This window comes from Alexandromys fortis, unplaced genomic scaffold, assembly GCF_014885135.2.
Source record: "Alexandromys fortis isolate MF-2015 unplaced genomic scaffold, M_Fortis_MF-2015_v1.1 scaffold_182, whole genome shotgun sequence".
Taxonomy (NCBI): domain Eukaryota; kingdom Metazoa; phylum Chordata; class Mammalia; order Rodentia; family Cricetidae; genus Alexandromys; species Alexandromys fortis.
The window spans coordinates 1,568,795-1,588,092 of NW_026068068.1; the positions used below are offsets into that span (position 1 = coordinate 1,568,795).

The window sequence follows — 19,298 nt, forward strand, 5'->3', positions numbered from 1 at the left end:
CTATCCAGTCAATGGCCTTATCCCGCTAAACACATAGGATCTTACCTGGTCTTAGAAGCTAAGCAGAGTCAGGTTGGTTAGCAGTTGTGTGAAAGGAGTGAAAACCTGGACTCCAAGTGGGTCCATCATGGAAGACAATGGATTTGAACAGAAAATGCTATGACTAGGTAGGGATGTGAGCAGCAGCTTGCTCTAACATACATGTGTGCATATGTTTGTGGGTGGGTATACTTTTGTGTGCCCATGTGCAGACACATGTATGATTGTATGTGGAGGCCAGAAGACAGATTTTGGGATCATTATTAGGTGTTAACCGCTTTGATTTTTGAGACGTGGTCTCTCACTGGTCTGCAGCTTGCCAAGTACACTAAGTTGGCTGGCCAGTGAGTCTCAAGAATCCACCTGTCTTCACCATCTTAGTTCTGGGCTCACAGTGTATGCCACCATGCCCATTTTTTTTCTTTAAATGGGTTATGGGATCAAACTCAGGTCCATATGCTTACAAGGCAAGGACTTTAGCGAGTGATCTGTCTCTAGTGTCTGACACTTAGATCCTCCAAACTCTTTATTTTCATCAGTTTCATGTATGTAAACCTATTATGAATATAATCTACAATATCCTCTCCCAAGTCCCAGGGAGACCTATATCTTAGTGAGAAAGTCCCTGTGGGCTTGAAGAGAGATAAAACATGAAGTATGTAAGAGGCAGACTGTGGGGCTGAGAGGGCCTTGAGTTGACCCCTCTCAACTACCGGTGACTCACTTTAAGAGGGAGGATGACTTTGGACATGTGTCTGCTGAAGTTTGAAGAGTGGTTTGGCGTGGGAGGGGAATGGGTGGGTGTGGGGGGAGTGGAACTGAAGGACAGGAAAACCTACTGAGAGGCTGAAGCAGCCTCTGAGGTAGAAGTGAAAGAGGGCTGAATGGGGGTGGTACGAGAGCAATGGTATCCCAGTCCCTGTTGGAGTGACTTGAGGTGACTGTAGGCACAGCTTCCTGCCTTACTGCTGCAGGCTGCACTCTTGGAAGCAGGAGCCATTCAAGAGAAATGTCCTGCCTGACTGGAGTGAAGGTGACCTGTGACTTGAGGTTTATTAAACTAATCTTTTATAGACACTAGGCCTGACACTTGCATGTGCTTTGCTTTTTTTTTTTTTTTTTTTGATTCAAGGTTTGAGTCTAATTTCCCTCCTTTCCTTTTTCTTTTAAAATAGACTCTTTCAAGAAGAATTTCCAACCCATACCTTGAACATACTTCTTCCCAGGTATGAAACTGCTTTTTCTTTTCGTCTCTGTGTTTATAACAGTGTTTCACAGATGCTAGTGGGGAACTTTGGGTTACAGCTGCCTGACCTCCCGGAGTTTTGCAGGGATAATGTACTCATCACACCATCCTCCCCGCCAGGGAGACCTTGAAGATTAGATTCCCTGATCATTGTCAGGATTCAGGGTGCTCGTGATATAAGACACAGCTATTTTCCACCTGCTCTGCAGTAAGCCATCAGGGTGGTAGAGTATACATGCATCCTGTAGTTTTTGTATGGACGGAAACACAGAGTTTATAAGTACATTGCACAGAGGACTTTAGTAAGAGAGGATGTGTGTGGAGCTACCTCTAAGGGCATTGTCCCCTCTGTGCTCACAGAGGACTGAGGCGAGGCCTTTCTCTCTTCCTCTTCCTGTGTCATGCACCTGGAGCAGAGCTTAAATGCCTCGCAGATGACTCACTGAGTGAACCTTGTAGATGTCAGGACTGCTTAAGCATCAGCTGACTCATGTCTCTGCCTCAGGAACTTTCTGCCATGTAGCTTGTTCAAGGTTTGATTTTTAAAACATGCTCGCAGGGAATCATTTCTGGCCCTCTTCTCATCAGATTGTATTCCAGTGATTACACTGGGAGAATTAAGTACGGACACTTACTTTCTAGCAAGTCAGAACCAATATATTATTAATTTGTTTGCTTTAAGAGATAATATAAACTACTTGTAGGTAAGAAATAGTTACGAAGAGGGTCTGAGGTTATAGAGCTTTACAAAACCCGTCCTCAAAACTAGCACAGCCAGACAAAGGAGTTTGACAAAAATCTAATAGGGCTGGAGAGATGGCTCAACAATTAAGAGCACCAGCTGTTCTTCCACCAAATGCAGGTTCGATCCCCAGCACCCACATGGTGGCTCACGACCATCTATAACTCCAGTTCCAGGAGATCTAATACCTTCTGACTTTCAGAAGCATCGGGCACACACATGTACAGCACACATACAAACAAAAATACATCCAGGAAAAAGCACTCATAGCTATAAAATTAATATAGAAATAAATAAATGTCACAACAGGCAGAGGGGAGCAAACAGGAAGCTGTGAGCATAGAGATGTGTACATTGGTTTTCGAGAACATTTATTTACCTTGTGAAGTTAGCCCATCACACTTTGCCTCCTTGGCTTCTGAAATATAGCCTTGTGCTAAAGAAGAAAGTACAACAGAGGAAAGGAGGTGGTTTTGAAAATAGGGCCCAGAGCTCTCCAAGAGGCACCTCTCTTCCTCTCCAGGGACCAGGGACTCAGGGAGGAATGGGAAGATTAAGGAGAGAAGTTCAATGATATCTCTTTCTGAAAGATATAACGGAAGCACTGCAGATCACACTAGAACATTTGGAGTCAGCTGTGAACTCTGCCGTTGAGTGGAGCTTCCCAGCAAAGTAGCATGCCGTGGCATTGCATCCTGCTTTTGGTTGTTTGCTAAGCGGGGAAGTCTCTTCCAAGGGCTTTTATGTGCATGGATTATCAATGGGCCAAGTCAGTAGATTAAACGATTTGCTTGTGATTAATCTATACAGATCAGATGACCCCAGTGTGCTGCAGTGACTGAAACATTATGTTCACAATGTGGAAATTCCACTTTGAAAACTTCGTCTTTTAAGAGAACGTTGCTTATGATTATAGTTGAGTCCTTTACATTTGGAAAATAGCTATTATAGTTTAATAGCTTAAATGGACCAGCAGCTAAAATGAAATAAGGTAATTATTGGCCTATATAGCTTCCTAGGCTAAAATGTATCTGAAGCTTAGGGAATTGGTCGTGATTCTTTATATGCAGCATGCTATTGGGAGCTCACAGGCTGTCACGTTATTGCTCTACATTTACAAGACTATTTTTCTTTTCTGCTTAGATTTATGGAGAGAATTCTTCTTGTGCAGGAAAAGCATTAAGAAATATTATTATCCTTCAAGCAGCTGACCTGGTAAAGGACAGAGTGAACCTCAAGGGATTTTACAGGTAACACCATTTCTTAACACCTTGTCAGAAGCTCCCCTTGAGGGGAGAAGATCCACCAGCCTAATTGTAGCTCCGAGCATAGAGTGTCAGGCTGTCTGGGTATCTGCAGCTGGAGGGACAGATGTGCTCTGGCTGCTGAGCACCCGAAGGGTTTTTGCTTATGGCCATGGTTAGGTTTCTGGGTCTGCAAGGATATAAAATTCCTAACTACAAGGGTTGTCTCTTTTTTGATTCTACACTGAGTACTTCAAGGAAACCTAAGTTCCTCCACATTGGAAACACTGCCAAGTCTGGAAAGGCTCATAGGCAGAGAGAGAGCTGTTCAAACCCTCCAGGTGAGAATGAGTAACATTCCACACTGCAGTGTGGAGTGGGAAGAGACAGTTTGTCTTCCTAGGCCAGTGACTAGGGTTAGCACTGTAAACAGCAAGGATAGGATAGGTTCATGGCTAGTTTTAATAAACGGCTGGACCTTCGGTGAGGTCAGGTGGAAAGTTTGGAAATGTGTTTCACTCTTGTGGAATAGTAAAAGAGTATACTATTACCTTTTTATCTTGCTACATGAAGATGAACTAATACTTAACAATACCAAAAGAAAATTATAAAAATAAAACCAAAAGCAAAAACTACAACTTACATTGTCAGTTTTCTTAAAGAGATGACATAAAAAAAAAAAAACCAGAATAGGTCAGTACTCAGGTATTACAAGAAGGAGAACACATTCTCACAATAAAGTGTGTTTCTTTAAGTTATAGAAATTTAGCTTATAAAAAAGTAATTTTATTATCCCTGTTGTTTTCATCGGCCACAGGAAACAAGTGGTTCCATTGAAAACATTTTACCATGACCCAAACCCTGGGCATAGTGACTCTCAAGTATTTGGAGTAAAAAGACTCCTGTGTGAGGTACAATTATACACAGAAAATGCACAGATCTTAATTGTAAGGCTTAATAAATTTTTATTTGCTAAACACCTATACAATTGTGATCTGTGTAACCATTATTAAGATACAGAGGATATTTACATTCTAGAAAGTTTCCTCATTCCCTTTTAACAGTAACTAGTTTCTGCAAATAAAATGTCTTAATATTTTGTTAGCATATGTCAATTATACATATTAATGGAATTCATACTTGTATACAATGAATTTCACTCATATTCACCTCTTGCTGCTGTCCTGCCCCAGCTTGCACCCTTGTCCCTTCCTGTTTCCCACTAGCCTCTTCTCTATTGTCATGTCTTTTTTGAAGGAGGTGGGGGCAAGGACTTTATTAGGACTGTTTCCAGGAGTGCCTCACCACACTGAAGGAAATGACTCTCCTCTCCTTAACAGCTCTTAGCGGATTATACATCCCTAGGAAGGTGTGGGGCCCTATCAACCTCCCTGTTCTCTGTCAGAGTAGTGAGGAGCCCAGTGTTGTGGAGAGTGTGAGTCCATAAGCACAGCTGCTGTGCGTTCAGTCTCATGGTGTAACGGCCAGCTTCAAGAAGAGAGAGTCCGTCATAAACAGAATTTGAAAAAACATATTCAAATAAACAAAACCTAAAACAAATAAAATGGCTTGTTAGAGGCCATGGTGTTGGTGGGGAATAGCCAACAGGTGCATGTCAGAGGGAGGATCACATGTTGGTGTTTGATGATTAACAACATTGTATTTCATATTTCAAAACAGTGAAAAGAAAGTTTTAATATCCTCATGACAAAGAAATGATCAGTTCTGGTCTATCATCTAGTGTAGCAGTGAGGACTGGGTGCATAGCTGAGATTACCACTTTGTCTTTTCCATTTCAAATGTTTGACCCTCCCAGTCTAAGAAACCCATATCAATTTCTTCCAATAACAAATACTGTTATTTGAATTATAAACCCAAGGCCAGTGATCTAATTTCTGGGATGTCTATGTATGCAACACAATCAATTTTACCTTGATCTGAAGCTGACTCTATTTAATATTAGGCCCTTATATGTACTCATTTTAAGAAGATTTCAATGATGATTTACCTGATAAAATGGCAAGTCATATAACTTTTATGACTCACAATCCATACTGTTTCTTTGATATGGCTAGCTTACTTCACTTAATGTTTTAGCTCCAGGTTCATCTCTGTTGCTGTATATTACAAAACTTTCTTGCTTTTATGCTTGAAAATATTCCATTGTGTGTGTATATATTATATATATATATATATAATATATATAATTAATCTATTATACTCTGATGGATCTTGAGGTTGATTTAGTAGTTGTTTGTAGTGAATGGTCTATCAATAAATGTGGGGGTGATGATGAGTCATATTCAGACTCTGTGCAATGCCTTTGAAATTATAACCAACAGTGAGACTGCAGGATCACATGCCTATCCTGTTTATTGGAAAAAACTATATTGTTTTCACAGTGGCTATATTAATTTACATCCCCTCCTGTAAGACTCCCTTTTCCCTTTTCTTCATACCCAAGCCATCAGTTGTTATCATTTGTAAGACAGCCATTTTACTCAGGGTAAGGTGCTATCTCATTATGATTTTTTTTTACTTTAATTCTGTTTTTATGTTATTTTTTATTTTTGTGTAATAAAAATTTCCAAAATTTATTGAAAAAAAAAAAAAGAAGGGAGAGTCCGCCATGATGGCCAGAGGACGGGCTGGGGAGCAGCAGCTGAGTGAGGCAGGAAGCTGAGAGATCACATCTTCAACACAAGCTGAGAGAATGAACCGAAAGTGAAGCTGGACTGGGAACTCAATGCCTGCTCTAAGCAGTGTTTTTCCTCCAGCAAGGCTTCACCTTCTAACATTTCCTTCGCTTTCCAAACAGCACGCCCCACCTGCCCTTCATTGTTCACAGTTCTCATTCAAGCCTCCACATCCAACCACACTCAAGTTAAAATTAAAAGCAAAAGTAAAAACATCATGTATAGCCACACCTGACTCTTTAAAGCTAGCATTGTGTTTGTAAGTCTTCATGTCTAGTTGTAAGCAAGCTCACATAGTTCGTGCCAGTTACAGAAGACTTTGCTAATGTCTATGTTTTTAAGGGTTTTGTGTTGTTTTAACTTGTTTGTGATCTCTGTGGGTATTGATTGAAAATGGAGATGTACCCTACTCAGGCCTATGGAAAAATGAATTTATCACATCTTTAGGGTTTTACGGGAGCCCGGAAGGGAGAAAGCGTGTGTTTCGTTGTAATGGGGAAGAGCTACTTTTCTGTTATAGTCTAAGGACTGATTAAAGATAAAATCCTAATGGCTGCCTGGAATGGGTCATTTACATGTGTCTGATCATCAGCTGAGGTCCTGTGTTCCCATATGCCATATGAGAATCCACAGCGAAAGCTTTGGAAAGATTCTATGCAGTTTGTACTATAGAAAAAGCATGTTTGTTTCTGAGCCCTTATTTCCTTTTATGTAGATGAATCACTAAATACCACCATTTTATTTATGCCTTAAAGTTTAGTATCTGTGTTACCACAGACTGATTGCAAACCATAATGGAAGAAAGGAAGAGGTCAAGGAAAACAAATTTTCCCCTGCAGAAAAGGGTAAAATTCAGCTGTATGCAGGGCCACGTGGTTCTGTAGTGCATCACCTCCAAGTGGCAGCTCCACTCCCCGGTATGGCAGATGGAGTGCCAGGCTGAAAATGCAGGGTGGCTAAGACCCGCTGGCAGCATTCAGATCGCTCTGCTCCAGCGGTTTCAGTTTTCATCCTCTCTGCTCCCCTCTGCCCTGTAGACCTGGTCAACAAGTCAGAAGACTAGGAATTAAAGATTTTAAGAGCAGACTTTCTCCTTGTCTCTAATATTTTTCATGGCCAGACGGACAGTAGGAGAAATTTAAAACATAATGGTGAGATTTAGGGAGGGGCAGAAAGGGACCACATGGAATTAAAACAGTAGCTTGTTGGGGAGTGGTACCCAGTTTTCCATTAAGGTTGTCATGGCAATTCTGTGTTTTAGCATATTTGTGCCAAGCCTATGCCTCAAACAGGGTGAACCCTTCATAATGAGAAAGGGAAGCTAAGGAATCTGGGCTTTGTGGTCAGTAGCAGCACCTAAGGGTCTGGTAGGAGTGGGTTTCTCAGTTTCCATGTGGCTTTGATGTATGAGAATCCACAGTCGACAGCACCTTTGCCCATCCTCCCTGGAACTGCTGAGCAGTGTTGTTGAAAAGACCTCCTCATGGCTGCCTCAGCTACCAGCTAGCCAGCCACCTGGTACAATGTGGAGATCTCGTTTGTTGAGCAAATGCTGTATTGTGGGCTTCTGTGTGCCAAGCAGACACTCAGAGAAGGCTGATGAGCCTCTGTGTTTTGAAAATGTGAAATAAAAAGATAACATAGTATTTAACCCACGAACGAAAGTGCTTTCAAAGGCGAAAAGATGCTGGCTAATTGAAAGAAGCCCTGAGTAATTAGTTAATTAACACTTCGATTCCTTCCTGTAGAGTTAGTGTTAATATTGACTGTTTGGTTTAATTGCCTGTTTTCTTGCCACCTGTGTCCTCATTTAAAAGGCTCCACATATCTGAATTCTTATCTTTCTATCGTTTTAATGGTAACCTGCCACTGAGCGTGTTTGGAATTGTCTTCATTGCCTTGGAGCATCTTTTAAGTAATGACACTTGACCAGAAATCAACATGCTGTAACAAAAGCTGGATCACTGAAGCCAGTGGCTCAGCGCAAGTGCGGCTCTTCATAGCAAGTCTTGCTATGGATGCTCGTACTGTGTCAGTCACAAGAGTGAGCCAACACAACACTACATTCTCACCCCTCCGCAGTGTCTGCAGAATAAGGGTCCACAGTGTATGAGGCATTCCCTCCCTCCCTCCTTCTCCTCCTCTCTCTTTCTTACAGCACTCTAGCGGCCTTTGTGCTGGAGAAAAAGTATAAATTAGATTCCTCTGCAAATGAAAACCTGTATTTCAAAAAGTTTTCTTTTTTCCCCCCACTGAGGCCCACACAAATGGAAAAGTTGACTTGATGATACTGCTTGTAATAGACTGTGCGATTTGGTGTGTGTTTCAAATTTAATTACAGAGATGACTGTGTGTGGTTAGTGGAATCCAGCACACACGTTTGGCTTCTTGTGTTTATGATCTAGGGTCCTTAATGGGGTTGCTTTGCTTACTTTTAAATGATTAACAGTCAAGTTTTTTGTTCTTTTTTTGTTCTTTGAAACAAGTGTTAGAGTCTAATCTTTAAAGAACAGTGAACAAAACTCTAGGCTGCAGTCTGTGGTCCAGTTTTGTCGAACCTTTATGGAATCTTTTTGTTACCAAAGGGAGCAGGCAAAAAGTCCCAAAATGTCTGAGTGAAAGTTCCTCATCACCAATCTGAAGTCCCTTTACATAAAGAGCCGCTAATTTCATTTCTTCATATTCAATCAATTATGTTTCAAGATTTTACTGAGTGCTGTGAACTTCTCATTGCTTATGGCTTTGTTTTGGTCCAGGAGAAGCTGTGTGGGGTCAGAGCTGGTCGACTGGCTTCTAGAACACTGCCCTTTCGTCCAGTGTAGATCTATGGCCATTGGGGTCTGGCAGCTCCTACTGGATATGGGAATTATGTCTTCAGGTGAGCGTTCATATTAAAGACACAATTGTTGCTTTGTTAAACTGCTAGACCAAAGCATGTTATAATCTGGATGGAAATTGGTCTTGAAGTTAAATGTTTACATTCTTATATTTCAAGTAAAAATGACACATCATTTTTGATCCATTTATTTTTGCCACACCTTCTGTGAAAATACTTAAGTACTTGTAGATTGTAGACATAAACCGGTAAAAGGCATTGCCTTCCTTTCTTGTCAACTCTGCTCATAAACTTCTTTTGTCAGTTATGTCTTTTGTTGCTTCAAAAGAATGGTTTATCATGCTGTATGTAATCAGAAACTGATTTATGAGTATGTGTGTGCATGATTTTAATTAAGTAATCACAAACACTTAGATATGTGAGCTGTGAAGATTAGTTCTTCAAATGGGACAGAAAATGATGTTTAAGTAGAAGCTAAAGTAGATGACAGTCTGTCTTCTTAGTTGAACCCAGGGAATTGAAGCAGTAGAAGCCATTTGCTCTTTATTTATTTCAATCTCTCAGTTACTAGTTGTTACTGAAAAACCCTTGTTTCTATAGATGAGAAATATGAAGGGCACGTCTTGGTGTCAGTGTGAAAGAACAGCACAGATAGGTTTTAGTCTTCTTAGTAACACCTAGCACCTAATACGTTTAGGTTAACACTTTTTGAGGAGCAAGCTTATGGTTGGTGACACATTTTGTGTAAATGCCTTTTGAGACAAACCTCTAACTTCAGATTCATTTAAAACAGGATTCCCCAGCATTGATGGTATTGACATTCTAAGTTAGGGAGTTCTTCGTTGTGGGAGGACTGTGCTGTGCATGTTGGGCTTTTGGCATCACCCATTTCCTTTTCCTTGTAGATGCCAGGAGCACATCCTTTCGTTATGACTACCAAAGATGTCTCTAGGCATTACCAAGTGTCCCCCGAGGCAGTGATGCACAATCATTTCTACTTGAGAGCCACTAATTTTGCTAACTGGAACTTGCTATCATGCTGTGTTTGTGTAGCATTTCTTGCCACCCTCTTTGAATTGATATTAAGTTGACCAGCACTTGTCTGTGAAGCAGAAAACTTATAAAACATATGTGGATATATTGGTCAAAGTTCAAGCAGTGAAATTAATCAATGTGTCCTTTCATTTTATTGAGAGTACAAGCATGAATGAATGTTATGTTTGGTTTCTCACTAATCATTGGACTTTATTATTTGATTTGACTTATGACTCTAAAGCATAACATTTTTGTTTGTTTGCTTCAAACAGTGGACCAACATCTGTACTTTCAAGATAACTATGTTTTCTACCAATTTTCTTCGGAGGAATGTAGCTACTTGTACTGTGAATTTGAAAGAGAAGAAGAATGGCAAAATGGAGTGAAGCTTCTGCTGCAGCTTGTGCATCTCCTTCCTGCTAGAGCCGGCACCTGTGACCTGTGAGTACCTGCTGTTGGTTACCAGGGTATCTGTTCTCTCCTAGAGAACTGTCCTATATCCAGGGCTGTGCTCTGCTTCTTCAGGCCTCTGCCTTGTTTGAGTGGTAGGAATACTGTTACCAAGTTCACAAAGGTAAGAAACATTGTTGAAGATTCATGCTAGACTTGGCTCCATTGCTATTCTGATCCTCGGCTTGCTTCACCAGCTGCGCCATGATGCTTCTAATTCACTACTAAATGAGTGGATGGTTTAAATTAGGTATAAACACATGATTGGGCTAAAGTTGAGTGAAATATTAACTCTCATCTTATCCACTATCCATGTCGTGACTGTGCTAAGAAGGGGCTCAACAGGAATTTCTGAAAATAATCAAGAAGCAGCATTTTCAGATTAAAGCATGTGAATCATCACATGAAGATAGTGAGTCACTGTATGGTTAAAATAGTTAGAAGCAGCTTCCCTGAGTCGTGATATGGGGGTTATGACATGCCTGTTTATCCTTGGCAATAGTGGCAAACTTATTTCAGGAAGGAGCTGCAGGATGAAATGCCAATTGAATCACTCACAGATGCGCAACTCTTCAGGCACCAGAGCGCTGTCTCATACTGTTGACTCTTCTTGCTTTTTGATATTAGTAAGGCAAGTGGAATTGCGCTTACTTCTCAGGTGAGAATATAGCTTTCAAGAGATGCATTCCTTATAACAAATATAACTCTTATTAGCTAAGAAATGAAACTACTGAGCAGTTAATTTAGACTTTTAGCAAAGAGAAATCTCATATTTACAATACATGTCGAATAGAAAAATTGGGTGTCAGGAATATATTTCATGTCAGGTACTGTACTAAACAAATACCTTATGTCCTGTTTCACTTCCATAAGACAAGTACTGTTAATTTCCATTTATATGTGAGGGGACTAAGGCAGAGTCCAAGTAATCTGTCCCAGGTCATACAAACGCAAGTATAGTTTGTATGTTTGCATTTACATCTGCGTAGCTTTATCAGCTCAGCCTCGTGCACCTGCTGTGTTCTCAATGTTATGGAGTAATCCTTGCATCCCTTCTGAGAACTGTAAGTGGGAGTGTTAGCCTGAGCTGTGGAGTGATTCTGGGTTTGTCAGCACCACTGTTGACAGAGGACCTGGAAACCGTAGTATAGATTCCAGTGTCACTGAGTGAGCATGTTATGGATTATCCTTTATTGTAATATGCTCTTTGTGGAGACTGGACACATCTAAGCGAGGCTCAGGCACACGTCAATAAGCTCCAAGGAGCTCTCTGAGAAGTGACATGCTTTTTTATGACACGGCCATGATGGCGGGCCTCTTGTAACTCTGAGAGAAGGACCGCTGCTCTGTAACAGCCTTCTACCATTTCATGTCTTGTGCGTACGGTGCAGCTGTGGCACTTAGATTGGGGGGCAGGAGGACAGTGAACAATCCAGTTGTCGTGGTTTAGCCCCACACCTCCCTAAATGGGGGTGAAAAAGCCTCGTTATGTATAAATCCTGAACCTGCTCTAATTTCAGTTATTATTATTATATAGTGACTGTTATTTAAAAAATTCAAGCCCTAATATCAATTCCAGATTGTTTACAATCTTTTAGGGGAGCAGGGAAAAATGTATAGCTCATTAAAAACAATGAAAAAAATCCAAACAATTTTTGGCACACACTTATTACTATGGATGCAGTCAGGTCTCAGGGTTAGAACCAACTGTAGAGTGCCATGTTCACCAGCAAGTTTTCTTCATTTGATGTGAACATGAGCATTTGGTCACAGTTACTAATGGTACAAATGGTTACTGGAAAGCTAAGGACCTGCTTATTCTTATTATAAGTACCAAATATAGCCCAGTGGTGGTGACACATGCCTTTCATCCCAGCACTTGAGAGGCAGAGACAGGTGGATCTCTGCGAGCTCGCGGCTAGCCTGATCTACAGAGCAAGTTCCAGGACAAGCTCCAAAGTTACAGAGAAACAATAAATAATAAATAAATAAATATGCCAATCATAAAAGAATAAAGTTATTCAAAACAAAATGGCAACCTACAGAATGGGGAAAAAATCTTCACCAACCCCACATCAGACAGAGGACTGATCTCCAAAATAAACAAAGAACTCAAGAAATTGGTCATCAAAAGAACAAATAACCCAATAAAAAAAATGGGTAAAGACCTAAACAGAGAATTCTCAACAGAGGAATCTAAAATGGCTGAAAAACATTTAAGGAAATGTTCAACATTTTTAGTCATCAGAGAAATGAGAACCAAAACAACTCAGAGATTCCATCTTACCTGTAAGAATGACCAAGATCAAAAACACCAATGACAACTTATGCTGGAGAGGTTGTGGGGTAAAGGGAACACTCCTGCATTGCTGGTGGGGATGCAAGCTGGTATGGCCCCTTTGTATATCAGTATGGTGATTTCTCAGAAAATTAGGAAACAACCTACCTTAAGACCTAGCAATGCCACTTTTGGGTATATATCCAAAGTATGCTCAATCGTGCCACAAGGCCATGTGTTCAACTATGTTCATAGCAACATTGTTTGTCATAGCCAGAACCTGGAAACAACCTAAACACCCCTCTACCGAAGAATGAATAAGGAAAATGTGGTGCATTTGTGCAATGGAGTACTACACAGAAGAAAAAATAATGACATCTTGAAATTTTGGGGCAAATGGATGGATCTAGAAAACATCATTTTGAGTTGGTAACCCAGACCCAGAAAGACAAATATTATATGTACTCAGTCATAAATGGCTCATAGAAATAAATAAAAAAAATCAGCTTACAATTCACAATCCCAGATGACCTAGATAACAAAGAGGACTCTAAGAGAGACATATATGGATCTAATGTACATGGGAAGTAGAAAAAGACAAGATCTCCTGGGTAAATTGGGAGCATGGGAACTATGAGAGAGGGTAGAAGGAAGGGGAGGGGAGAAAAGGGAGGGTAGTGGAGAAAAACATATAGCTCAATAAAAACAATTTTTTTTAAAAAAAAAGAATGTTAATACCACAGTTCTATTCAGTAGAGAAGATATATCCTTCTTGTTCTTAGATTTCTGAAAGCAGACTCGGAGCTAGAGGACCGTCAGAGAAAAGATGTTGTCATCTTTGAGCTGAATTGCCACAGCACCTCCCCTGGCTCCTGCACATGTTTTCGTCATAACTCTGGCTTTCACCTAGAAATTTCCATTGTTGTGGTCTTTGCCCACACTGGTCATCTTCTGCTCTCTGCTCTGCTTTCCTTTCTTGTTAAGTTCTGCCCAGCCCTCAAGGGGGAGCCCAAGGCCTACCATGTCGACGAAGTGTCTTAGACTTGTGTTCGGTCAACCACTCTCCTTATTCTTGGTAATTTCCACAGGAGAATCCATTCTTCTGTGTTATTCTTAGCCTTGTGCTGTCTCACTTTTATTCCTTCTAACCAAAATGCCCTCTGAAGTCCTTTTGATTCCTGTGTTTTCCATTTATGAACTAAAGCCCCTATCCTGTGGTGCTTTTAATAACCTTTCTGATATTTGAAAGCTATTAAGGTCTACCTATGCAATTCCACATTATCCACCCCCCCCAATTTTCCATCCTCTCTAAATGACTTTAAAATGATGCCAGAAAACCACTTAATGTCCCTCTATAAACACAAATCTGTTCTGAACAAATGTATTTTTAAGAAGAGAAAAAAATAAAGGGGATTTTATCATTTAAAAAAGGACGTCTGCATTAGAAAGAAGACTGGGGTTGTGCCAGCCTGATGCCTCTCTGAGGACACAAGTACCCTGCTCTCTAGGAAATGGTTTCTGTGCCCCGAAGAGATAGTCTGAGAGGCTACAGCCTCGGGGAGGAGACAGCTGCAGTGCCCCCTTCTCACAAGTGCCCGAATCCAGTTTCCCAGAATGAACTTCTTCCCGGCTCCCATTTGTTACTCTGGGTGGGAGGACAGGAGAATGGGGGAAGGCTGAGGAAATCACAGCATCTAGAAAGATGGCCTAGTGATTCCACGAGGACCTGCGCGTTGCTTCCTCCTCATAAGGACCTGCTTGGAGCTGAGGCTTTGTGAGCTGAGCTCAGCTCATGACAGTATGGTCCCTTTCAGCTAGCAAGGATGAAGAGGCTGGCTCCGGGCAGTCTCACACTGACCCCTGAGTACCTAAATCCAAGGCCTTCCAGTAATAGATGGCTGACAGTTATAATACTAAAGGCTTGCTGAAGGTTACTAACGCACAGCTAACAGCATTGTTTGTAATAGCCAGAACCTGGAAACAACCTAGATGCCCTTCAATTGAAGAATGGATGAAGAAAGTATGGAATATATACATATTAGAGTACTACTCAGCAGTAAAAGACAAGGACTTCTTGAAGTTTGCAGGCAAATGGATGGAAATAGAAAACACTATCCTGAGTGAGGTAAGCCAGACCCAAAAAGAGGAACATGGGATGTACTCACTCATATTTGGTTTCTAGCCATAAATAAAGGACATTGAGCCTATAATTCGGGTTCTTAGAGAAGCTAAATAAGAAGGAGAACCCAAAGAAAAACATATAGGCATCCTCCTGAATATTAACCTTCATCAGGCGATGAAAGGAGACAGAGACAGAGACCCACATTGGAGCACCAGACAGAAATCTCAAGGTCCAAATCAGGAGCAGAAGGAGAGAGAGCACGAGCAAGGAACTCAGGACCGCAAGGGGTGCACCCACACACTGAGACAATGGGGCTGTTCTATCGGGAACTCACCAAGGCCAGCTGGCCTGGGTCTGAAAAAGCCTGGGTTAAAACCAGTCTAGCTGAACATAGCGGACAATGAGGACTACTGAGACCTCAAGAACAATGGCAATGGGTTTTTGATCCTACTGCACCTATTGGCTTTGTGGGAGCCTAGGCAGTTTGGATGCTCACCTTACTAGACCTGGATGGAGGTGGGTGGTCCTTGGACTTCCCACAGGGCAGGGAACCCTGATTGCTCTTTGGGCTGACGAGGGAGGGGGACTTGGTTGGGGGAGGGGGAGGGAAAGGGGAGGCGGCGGGGAAGAGACAAAAATTGTTAATAAATAAAAAAGAAAAAAAGAAATTGAAGATCAAAAAAAAAAGGATATGGAAAGAAATACATAGTGTTTTTCTTTTTTTTGCTAAAGGACCTGGTATGTTATCTACATGAAACCCATCATTTTGGGTAGTCAAGGAGTCCCCTATTTTGGTCTAATCTAGTAAAGTTATTCAAATACAGTGTGTACTTCTTTCTCTGCTCTTCAACAAGATGCCCTGTGGGATATGCTGGGGGTTGGGGGGCTGTGAGGGCTACTTTGAGAGGGGAGAAGTGGGTCTTTTCTGTCTGAGAGGAGGCCTTCTCTACTAAAACGTCCTCGGACTGTGCTCCCGAATAAAGTGGTTGACTTTCAGTCCTGGTCCTCCTGGACAGGTCAGCATCTTTGACGCTGTGACACTGCTATTTTGAAAGCAGCCTTTATGTTTGTGTCCTGGGACCACATCTGTTTTCGTCTCACTGATGTGCTGCTTATGCATCCTCTCTGACCGCGTGGACTCCCTATTCCAAGGCTGTGCAGTTTGGGCCTTCCTTGACCCTGAGGAGATGCCCTTCCAAAGACCGGTCAATCTCTTCACTATCCCTTCAGACGGTAGAGAACTCATTTGTGCAAGTTCTTTTCATACGTGGACTAATCAATGCAAAATCTGCCTCCAGGTCTTCTCTTTGGGGCTTTCCACTTGCCTTGGCCACTGCAGTACCAGGCCACTAGAGACAGCCCCTGTTCCCAGAGTCAGGTGAAACTATGCAAAACAGCCCTTCTTCAGCCTGTTCAATCCTGCCTCTCTCTCTCCCACCCTGGCCTTGCTAATCCTAGGGCTTCTTCCTCTCATAGCTCCTTGGGGTGCCATGTCTCCTCTAGGGAGCTTGAGTAACAGATTGTTGTTTCAATAGAATTGTTTTTCAGATCTCCCGACCTCTTGATCATTCAGGTTGACCACACCTGAATAATAGTAAAACGTACTTTTTAAAAGCCTTGCCTCTTAACACAAAGTGTTAGGAGTTGAATGTTTGACTGTCTCTGATTTTCCTACTTTGCCTGGTACATTTGAATCTGCTCTACAGCAGTGACTTCCACCGCAGACCCCTGTGCTGCCTCAGCATCTGGACAACAGCACTGCCCCCTGCCCACCCTTCCTGCCTCCTGACTCTCCTGTGCTGCCAGAGTTTCCTTCCGATGCACAGAGCAGCACAAGTTACATGATTTTTGAACAAAAGATACTTAGGGCTTTATCAGGTGAGGTATGGAGTCACGGTGTGAGGAAGGGTATGGAGTCACAGTGTGAGGAAGGGTATGGAGTCACAGTGTGAGGAAGGGTATGGAGTCACGGTGTGAGGAAGGCTGTTCTAGCTGGTTTCTGCTGTGGTAGGACAGTCCGACCAAAAGCAGCTTGGGGAGTCAAAGGTTTTGGCTTATATGTCTGGGTCACAGTCCACCATTGAGGAGGCAGGGCAGGAAATCAAGCAGGGACTAAAGCAGAGACCATGAAAGAACACTGCTTACTGGCCTTCTCTGTAGCTCGCTTTGATACCTTTCTTATTCACTCGTCCAGCCTGGTGCTGGTGAAGCCCACAGTGGTCCTCCACCAATCATCAGTCAAGACAGCGTCTCAAAGACATGGCCACTTGTTGGTTTGACCTATGAAAATTGATCAGTTGAGGTTCCCTGACTGTAGGCCTAGGCAGAAGACTAGGGTAGTGCTCTATCTAGATGTTTTCAAGGCCATTCTGGGGTCAGGGCTGGGACAACAGCAGCAGTGATAAACATTGTGAGAAGAGGGAAGAACACCCTGAAGGAAGGACCAGAGGCATTGCAGGGTGGATATCGCTTGCACAGTGTGCCTCAGTGTGCATGGGGAAGCAGAAGGAGGTAATGGGGGAGGGTTGAGAATGATGTCTAACTAGGGCCACAGTGTTGCTATTGCCACCAGTTAAGATTAGGAGCACTGTGGGAAGAGAGCAAAACTTTCTGTGGTCTGTCTTTCTCTCTCTTTCTCTCTTTCTCTCTTTCTTTCTTTCTCTCTTTCTCTCTTTCTCTCTTTCTTTCTTTCTTTCTTCCCATACCACTGCCTCCCCCGGGGACTGCAGGCACTTTGGGTAGAATGATATGATAATGTATGATATGATATGATATATGATGTTTCCAGCTTGATGGCTAGAGGGTCCAGAGCTGTAGAAGGGAGCTGCAGGCCTTTTCCCACCACCCAGCTCCTGCACGGCTAGCTTTACCCAAAATAATTACACGGAAACTGTATTCTTTTAAACACTACTTGGCCCATTAGCTCTAGCCTCTTACTGGCTAATTCTCACATCTTGATTAACCCATTTCTCATAATCTGTGTAGCACCACGAGGTGACGGCTTACCTGGAAGGATCTTAACCTGCGTCCATCTTGGAGAGGAGAGCTATATCATCTGCCTCACTTCCCTTCTTCCCAGCATTCTGTTCGGTCTACTCCGCCTATCTAAATTCTACCCTATCAGGCCAAGCAGTTTTCTTTATTAATTAACCAATGAAAGCAACAGATAGATAGAAAACACTCCCACATCACAAGGCCAAGGAACATAGACTTTGCCATCCCTGTATCCACACAATAGAACTCTAAGATACTAGGTTTCACAGGCTTTTAAAGACCAGTCTTACACCAGGGCTTAGTGCATTCCTTTTGAAAACGAATGAGTCTGGCTTTCACTGAAAAGCAGAGTCCTTGGGCATCAGCCCCGGAATTCCTAACTGGTTCAGAGCTTCCTACACCAGCCACAAGTGTGCAGCAAAACATCTCTCTTCCCAGAGCCACTTCCCTGTCCCTTACAGGTGCATTCCAGCCAGGGTCTCTGTTTCTGTCCTCTGACTGCCAAACCATACAGCTTCTCTCACTTCCCTTCTTTTCCCTCTCTTGTTCACTTAGCAGCACAGTATATCCCAGTGATAATGGAAAATATGCTGACCGTACATATGTTTGCTGCCTCTCTGCCTTGTCTGGTTTATTGTCTACTTAATATGATAGGGAAAACTTGGTCTTTCCTGAGCTGCACCGTGACATGTTTGTATAAGTAAAATAAGAATTTATTCACATTTTGTAGAAGTTTGTTTGCAGTATTAAGCAAATGTGATTCTTCTGACATTTTCCTATAGAGCTGGGCAGGGAGTTAAGGACCAAGTGGGGCAGTGAGAACAGGAGAGCTACTGTCCCCTACTGCTTCTCTAACTCCAGCTCCCCACTGTGGCCAGCAGCTATGCTTCCCTGAGCTCTCTTAGGCTCCATGAGAGGTACAAAGCTTTCAATGTGGGGAGTTGGGGACCCTGTGGGCAGGGAAGGGAAGGTATTTCTGAACTTCACTGTTCTCAGCAGGCAACAAGGCTACTCTGGGTGACATCTAGGAATAGCACTTCCAGATCTGGGGTTTAGAAAGGGAGTCTGGGTGGCTGTGGAAGATTGAACAGAACAAGAAAGACCAGAGCAATCAAGTGAGTTAAAAGGAGGTTACAGTCTGAGAGGGGTTGAAGGCCTGGGCCAAAGGAAGCAGAACTGGAGAAAGGAACGTGAAAGGATATGATTGGTGACTGGCCATGGGGAGTGGGTGCAGAAAGGATGGATGGCCATGGGGTATCAGGACACCATGAAGGGAGGAGAGAAACAATGTGTAGAAACCAGGCATACTCAGCAGGATTCAGAAACTAGAGAGAGGTCTGGGGGTTCTATGTGTGAATCTGCTAAGATCATGGTGACTGAGGAGGTAAAAGCAAGCTGCAGGTTACAGCCAACTCCAGGGAGAGCATCACACTCTCATGTATTATCCTCAGAAATGCTTCTGCCAAGGACTGTTTGTGCTGGCAGTGTGATGAAGATAGCTCTGCCTCTGAGCAGGGATGGGATTATGTTTCAGGAAGGCAGCAATAGTACACCGACTGCTCGTGAAATAACCATCCCGAGTCATAGACACATGAGCTTCCCTTGGAATTGCAGCT

General features: G+C 42.5%; 1 protein-coding gene across 1 annotated transcript in view; it reads left to right on the forward strand.

The window, feature by feature from the left end:
• Rapgef5 (Rap guanine nucleotide exchange factor 5) overlaps positions 1 to 19,298 on the forward strand; it is a 236,313-nt gene that overhangs the window by 42,561 nt on the left and 174,454 nt on the right. The window contains exons 2-5 of the mRNA XM_050120850.1: positions 1,215 to 1,265; positions 3,171 to 3,277; positions 8,724 to 8,845; positions 10,111 to 10,279. Coding sequence (XP_049976807.1) covers positions 1,215 to 1,265; positions 3,171 to 3,277; positions 8,724 to 8,845; positions 10,111 to 10,279 — 449 coding nt within the window. The remainder of the gene's footprint in view (positions 1 to 1,214; positions 1,266 to 3,170; positions 3,278 to 8,723; positions 8,846 to 10,110; positions 10,280 to 19,298) is intronic.